The sequence below is a fragment of the Rhea pennata genome, chromosome 6 (genome assembly GCF_028389875.1).
Source record: "Rhea pennata isolate bPtePen1 chromosome 6, bPtePen1.pri, whole genome shotgun sequence".
Lineage (NCBI taxonomy): Eukaryota > Metazoa > Chordata > Aves > Rheiformes > Rheidae > Rhea > Rhea pennata.
Window position 1 is genome coordinate 33,946,485 of NC_084668.1, and position 7,754 is coordinate 33,954,238.

The window sequence follows — 7,754 nt, forward strand, 5'->3', positions numbered from 1 at the left end:
TAATTCAAAAAGACTTTCTGACTTGTAATCTAAGGAAATCTGACATGAGGATCACTGAGAGGGAATAGATTTAGGACCTCATACAGCCATTTGTAAGCCACTGGCATAAGAACACTGAAAGAGCACTTACATTGTCAGCTGTGATTTTTGTGCAAATAAGGTCACGTAGATCTTCTGTCTCAGTGATTTATCAACTAGGTCTGTTCATCTGACAAAGATACCTGTTTCTGTTGAACTGAACAAGGAAATCAAGCAGGACCATTTTTGACTCCGGTGCTACCAGTAATAAAGATTCTGCAAGAACATTGTTGACAGGTCTATTCGTTATTGCAAAAAGAATTCAGATTGCTCCTCCAAAGCTGGCTTAGTTCTGCAGCATTAGGCATCATGTACAGCTAAACATCATTAACGTGACTGGTCTACATTTTTTTACCAGTTTGTTATAGTTTATTTTTTAAACAAATACATCTCTGATGTGTACCTTCCTGAATCATTGACATACTACAAACACTGCTGTATTTTACAGATTAAAGAAGCTTTTATACAGAGTGTGAGTCTTTCAGCTACTGGCTACTTTAGGTAATGTATTTTTATCCTTTAAACATGTGTGGATTGGAAAGAATAAGTACAAGCACTGATTTCTGAAGATAACCTATGCAGTGGATAGGAGATCCTGTCCAATAGTTCGTTGGTTTCTTTTTTTTTTTTTAATGACTCAACTTATATTTTATGTAATTCCTTGATATTTGGGAGTTTGTAATATAAAGTTCAAGTGCTAATTCATTGCTGGCCTTGTGTGGACACTCTAGAAGGGACCAAGAGAATATTTCCTCCCATCCCTGCCCCATGATTCCACCATAAGCAACCTGGGAAGCGTTGAAAAAGTAACTGCTGCCAATGGCAAAAGGTGTGCCAAGTGAGTTATAGTTTATCTCCTAGAAGCTATATTGCTATAAACTGTAAGTATTGCTGTACTACAAATTACTTACTTTTCTTCACAAACATGGTCACACTAGGTTGTATAATAGGTAGAAAAGAATGACAGCATTGGAACCTTATTCAGCACACAACTGTATATGGCAGCCAGGTATACTTATGGAAAATTAGATCCATTTGAATCTGGATCTGGACCTTATGGTAATAAGGTTACCATTTTTCTTTAGAAGAAGAAAATTTTTAAATATCTGGCTGAGTTTAAGAGAAAGCTCATAGTATTTTCTTAAAAACTAACTCAGGAATCAGATGCTATGCTTCAGCACTAATTAGAAGAGAGTTAGGGACTTAGTATTCACATGAGGAGTGGATTTCGAGAAAGATGAATGGGGCTGCTCACTGTGCTAGTTTTATAATCAATGTTTTGAACTCTGCCTCTGGAGCTTCAGAAAATTCCCACTGTATATACTTTTTGGGATGGATTTATTCATAACAGCAGGTTATTGTAGGACACAGTTATCTTAATGCTTAAAGACAATCTCCACAAGATAGCTCTGCTCTTTCCAGTGGAGTCTCTCAGTTCTTTTTCCTGAAGTTTTTCATTCCAGAATGTTTCTGTGATTTTGCTTATTATAAATTTTTTGAAATGGAATAGCATGTTTGTCTGCTAAATTCTGTATAAATACTAGCTCCATCAAACATAAATAGCCAATTCTTTGTAGGCTTTTATGGAATTTACCTGCTGGGATTCTGACCTGCTTTTTTAGATTCTACTTTGAAGTGGTTTCAAACTTTAATTTGCTCATCTGCTTTATGATGATAATGCAAACATTCATTAGTTTCTTCTTGTGGATTTTTTTTTCCAACCAGAGGTTACAATGAAAGTATGGATTGGGAGAAAGGGGAAGGACAGCCATTCACATATTTTCTTTATGGAGCTGCTTGTTCAGAAGTTGAAATTGACTGTTTAACAGGAGATCACAAGGTAGAAAAATGAATGTCTCACGAGTTTTGGAAATAATGTAAATGAGGTTTCACTAGAATTCCTTGCATTACTGGATGCTCCAACAGCCATTCAGGTTCTGCATTAATAAATCACCTGTGTTCACATAGTCATAAAAGTAGGAGCAGTGTAAATGAAAATTGTGGGTAGAGCAGAATAAAAGCTGTACACCATTAATCAGCTTCTAGCACTTACGTGTTAATGTTGCATTGGTTCACCTTTTGGGTTATGGCAAATGCATGACATGTTCTCTACTTCTTCTCTTCATGTTTTGCCAGCAGACAAATTACAGCAGAGCTCCATATTCTATTTCCAGGTTCTTGACCATCCAGATAGTTAGATATCATAATCCTCTGATCCTGCATATACCATCTGCTGAACATAGGACTTCTTTCTCTGGGAATTTTCTTTTGCGGTGGGAAAAAGCTGGCAGGACTGGCTCTGGCTAAAATTCCACTGGAGCTGACACAAGCCCATTTTACTTGTGATGAGTATTGGAGATTATTTTAAGTTGTGAACCTGGAGGGGCCTCTCTTTATCATACATGATCCAACTCGATACTAAATATAACCCACAATGTGTTCTAGTGTCTCTACCACACACATCTTTCTTGAATTTTTTGACAGAACCTCAGAACAGACATTGTTATGGACATCGGTTGCAGCATAAATCCAGCCGTGGATATAGGACAGGTATGTGCCAAGAATTTTCTGCTGTCTTATTTCTATTAGATTGATGAGTCTTTTATCTGAAGTGAATATTACCTTTATTAGCTCAGAGACTATTAATTTCTTACTAGATAATATTTTAGATCACAGATCGTACTATGATGTCCTTTACTTGTAGTCTTGCCCTGTTGGAGTCAGTTTCAAAGCGTCTGTAGATGTCAGTGAAGCTTGAAATTCACCCATGATCTCTCTTGTCAATTTTTAGTACTTCCTATACTTATATGTATGTGTGTATGGTGTGTACATATATATATGTGTGTGTGTGTATGTATATACACCCACTATCTGCCAGACTTAAATCCTGTTTTTGATGTACAGTTTCTAAATTCTCCTGTTACATGACCTGCCTTCCCACCTGATAGGAAGGAAACTTTTTTTTTTTTTTTTTTTTTTTTTTTTTTTTTTTTTTTTTTACTGCAGGTTGGTCCACACATCTCATCGCTTGATCAGGAATGCACTTTTCTCTTGGTGTAAGAGAGGAGTGTGAAACCTTTTCCCATCATGGTAGCCCCAAAAGGTTCAGGAATCCCGCTAGTCAAACATGAAAGAAAATGATCTTCTAATAGCTGGTGATACAAAACAGTTCTTGCCAAAGTTGTACCCATTTTACCAAATATGAGAAAATAAATGCTATTTCTTCTCTTATTTTAAGATTGAAGGTGCCTTTGTTCAAGGCATTGGACTTTACACAATGGAGGAATTAAAGTACTCTCCGGAGGGAGTCCTCTATACACGGGGTCCAGATCAGTATAAAATCCCTGCTGTTTGCGATATTCCAGAACATTTCAGTGTTTCTCTGCTGTCATCTTCCCAAAATCCTTATGCCATCTATGCATCCAAGGTAAGCAAACCATCACAGGGCCTGATTCTTTAACCTCAGTATAGTCAAAGTAATTACACTGATATAAAACACATAAGCTTCCAGTTCCTCCCCTTAAACATTTCTTCAAATAGATATCCACACATTTGTTTTGTTTATGACATCTGGGAAGCTGCTGTGATATGATATAATGTGAGATATTACTGCATATCCATCATGACTGGCAAGTGGTAATGTTAGAGTTTTAATAACAGACTATAAAAAGGGTCAAAAGGTACAAGATGAATTTAAAGCTATACCTTTAAAATGAGGTGACAAATTAGAGGGTTAGAATAAAAATGACCAAGAAATTGCTAAATCTTAGAAACAATGAGTGTGTGCAGCTTAACTATATGTATTATGCAATAAAAAATTGGAGTGTGCAAATATTCTGGCCAGTTACATATAAGCAGCAGGTAAGTCAAGATTAAGGTAATTCTGCAAATTTGCAGCTGTTTCAGATATTAGGGATGCTTTTAGAATATAGTAAAATAAAGAAGCACTATAGGGGGGAAATATATTTTAAGGAGAAATTTAAGAACCAGTAGGTCTTTTAAAATTATTTCAAGTTGTCCTGATAATAATGAGAAAATTATTTATTTGAAAAAAAAATTCTCGTTGAAGTGAAGTAGTTACATAGTTGATCTAGAACTGATCTGGAGAGCTGATGCTAATAACCCTCAAACAGAACTTTTATTCTCTTCTGTGATCATACTTCCTTTAACTATCCTTAATATATACCATAACAAAGGGTGATTCTGTCTTCAGGCAGCATGTTTCAGAAAGACATTTGATTCTCAGATTTTAGCAAGAAGAAAAGTAAGATTCTGTTGCAATATCAGATCCAATCCAGATTCAAATATTCAGTACCTCAGCAATGAGAGAGCTACAGAATAAAGGTAAATTTGGTCTGTGTTGGAGATAAGGAGCAAATATACATCTCATGTTCGAAACAGTGAGAGGACATCAAGCTCACAGAGGTCAGTGTTGTTTGTCTTCAGGGAATTAGTTTGAGTTCAGGCTTTGTTTCTTAATTGTGCCTGTACATGGGTTTGGATTGTTCTGATACCACATGCCGGTTAATCTTATTTCAGTTTAGCGAGGAGTCGAGAAGATTCTAAAGTCTATAGCTGATACCTGAAACTAACCTTTTAGGTCCCAGTAATCAGCTAGCAGCGTAAGACTTGCTGTGATTTTAAGCCTACTTGCACTGAATCTAAGAAAATCTTCCCTGTTAAAGAGTAAAGCACTTATTGATTTTTAAGCTTTTCAGTTGATACTGAAATGACATTTATTCCTCTTGGTTGATCAAAACCTACACCTATTTGGCTTCCTTTGTTCTCTTTCAGGGGATAGGTGAGGCAGGACTGTTCTTGGGATGCTCTGTGTTCTTCGCTTTGAGAGATGCAGTGACTAGCGTGAGGAATGAAAGAGGATTAAAAAAGACCTTCACACTGAACAGCCCTCTGACCCCTGAACAAATACGAGCAGCCTGTGCAGATGACTTTACTGAGATGGTAATAGGAAGGTGGGGGAAGGGTCTGTTTAAGTATCTCTAGGAGACAGAGCTCATTGCTTTCGGGACACTTACTTTGTAGTATAATGATCATCTCCAACTGGTGATGCTTTGTAGACATCATGCTGCCCACTCCTTGAAAATGAAATGTCTAGTAACAAGTCTCACTCACACAAACTATTCCAGCAAATGCCATTCAAGCATTGCATTAGAATCTCCCTCATTCTGTACAGTCTGTGCTTTCCTTGAAACTTCCATCATTTTTACAGTCCCCTTTCTCCTTGAAGCCTCCTCCTTCTCTCCTGTGTGTCAAATCCCATAGAGGTTTAGATAACTCCTATTAGCAGCATGCAATGGATGCTAGATCAGCGTCCAAACAGCTTCAACCCCCTACTGAGTGTTTTCTACGGATGGCTTGCACTCTTGCACTGTTACCTCATTCTAGTACTCTTTGCTATGCCCACATTACTCCTTGGGAGAAAAATAATTAATTCAAAAATAACAAAAAATGCAGAAAAAAACAAATGAGCCATGTAATAAACACTTTTAATAATGCATATCTTTCTGATTCCTTGTTTTCTGCTACTGTTCACTGTAGCCACATTCCCGCTGCTGTTGCCATTTTTTCTATGAGGGTATTAATTTAGGGCATGAAATCTGTGAAACAAGGTCCTTGGCAATATATACATCCATACTGTGACCTGAACCTCTGTTGTAGAAGAACCTCTGTTCTGCTGTAGAAACTCTTGCATTCTCATTCACAGATTGTTCTTAGTAGCTAGTATTTCTGTGGCCCTCAAATCAGTAGCTCTGTGAAGTTCAATTCTCATTGTAGGAGCTTGCTAGAGGTGAGGTCCACCAATGCAGAGACCATACTTCTCCATCCATGTTCAGCCCTGAGCCCTAGCCTTCCTTGTAGCCACCTCCTGTGGGTATTTCCTGTCTATCTCCCGCAAAGCACTCTGCTGAGTGACTTCAGAATGCCTTGGAGGCATGTGGTAGGGACAGTGTTGGGAGACTAGTCAAATAGTATTAACAAGTCACTCTTAATTTTTTGTTTTTTCTTTTAGATAACGAATGATGGATGTGCTTCCTCCACTCCTTGGGCCGTTTCTGTGTGAATGCCAAACCAAAGAGTGCACAAGATCTGAATGGAATACGGTGGAAAGTACTGATTTATTGCTTCAATACACGATAATCAACACATAGATAAAAATGGTATTTTTCTCATTTTCAGAAATATATGCTCCAGCTACAAAAAGATACATATTACATCTTTTGTCCTTTATCCTCATTCTTCCTCCAGTATATTCATTACACCACTTTAAAGTACTTTACTGAATTTAATTACTAGCGACATATCTGCATTTGAAGCATATGCAGTCCACAAAGAGGATCTACTGAATAGTTGCACAGCAGCCCCAGAAAGATCAACTCAAATGCAGCTGCAGGAGCAGAAAGTTAGGATGAATTATCAAGGTATGTTAGATACCTTGCTGATACTTGTTAAGCTTTAACAACTTGATATGATATTTCATTTTTTGAAAGGCTTCAGCTAATTTGCTAATTTAGATTTGAGTCTTGCAGTGGAGGGTCTGTGCAAAGATCCTTTTGTCTGTTGAAGGATTAGAATCCTGTTCATTGGATTCAGTCCCTTTTTGATTACAAAAGTGATGCAATAATTTATAGTAAAGCTGCTCTTGATTCTTTTGGCACAGACCTCTGAGATAATAACATGCAAGAAATGAGTGCTAATTTTCTTCCATTATGCCAGGAGAATTGCTGTGGCTGACCAGTGTAAACAGGAGATAAATTAATCCCAAAAGCTGTAAGAGTCACTTTGCTCTTATTTCTCTTGGAGGATTTCTTTCTCTCATAGAGTTAGCCTAGAGCCTCCAAACTTTAATGGAAAAACTCACATGGAGTTCAGTGTGCTTTGAACAGGAGCATGGATGAAACTGTCTCTGGAAAGGATTCTTAAGCAGTGCTGTTGTGCACTGGAACTGCACTTTGTTCTTTGCAGTGCAGATCACATGCCTATTTTACAGTATTTCTAAGCTATTATTAACAAGGACTCCTTCCACCTCATTATAAATGGCACTGTTACCTGATTGTCTCAGTAAAAATCTGTATATGTACCAAACATGGGTTGTTTGGATTTTTTGGACTGAAACATACTAAGCTGTCTCCTGGCTTTTAGGTATTAAAAAAAAACTGCATGGAAGTTAGAATTATCAGCAATTAAACATCCTGATGTATGACACTGTGACTACATGAAATAATATGAAATAAAGTTGGAATTGGCAAGCAGTAAAGAGTTTGTTTTATTACATTTTGTAACATTGTTAGAAATGTACAGACTCAAGGGACTAGATAAGCAAAAAGGTTAAGGGCTCTATAGGCACTAGCATATTGGTTAGCTATTGACACATTCATGTACACTGTACAGAAACAACCACACTTAAAATGGTGGAGAACTTTGCCTACTAGTTTTCTTGCTAAAAGAAGTGTTTATGCAACTATCCACCCTCAGATCTGCAAGTCCTGGTATTCTGAAATTTAGATACTGAACTGTCAAAAGTCCAGTATTGGATCTGGTTCTTCTAGCCCTTCAATGAACCTGCATTGTTTCCCCTACTAAGTGTGGATGCATGCTGCCATGGTTAATACAGCAGTTCCATGGTTGGCAGGACCCGTTATGGCTTTTGCCTATAA

The 7,754-nt window shown here is 37.4% G+C and overlaps 1 protein-coding gene across 5 annotated transcripts in view; it reads left to right on the top strand.

Annotated features, from left to right (window-relative positions):
- LOC134142395 (aldehyde oxidase-like) overlaps nucleotides 1-7,354 on the top strand; it is a 47,940-nt gene extending 40,586 nt beyond the window's left edge. For all 5 annotated transcript variants that reach the window (XM_062579417.1, XM_062579416.1, XM_062579418.1 and 2 more), the window contains 6 exons: nucleotides 527-579; nucleotides 1,804-1,918; nucleotides 2,563-2,628; nucleotides 3,317-3,505; nucleotides 4,873-5,040; nucleotides 6,110-7,354. In XM_062579417.1, coding sequence (XP_062435401.1) covers nucleotides 527-579; nucleotides 1,804-1,918; nucleotides 2,563-2,628; nucleotides 3,317-3,505; nucleotides 4,873-5,040; nucleotides 6,110-6,160 — 642 coding nt within the window. In that variant the 3' untranslated portion in view covers nucleotides 6,161-7,354. The remainder of the gene's footprint in view (nucleotides 1-526; nucleotides 580-1,803; nucleotides 1,919-2,562; nucleotides 2,629-3,316; nucleotides 3,506-4,872; nucleotides 5,041-6,109) is intronic.
- The last annotated feature ends 400 nt before the right edge of the window (nucleotides 7,355-7,754 follow it).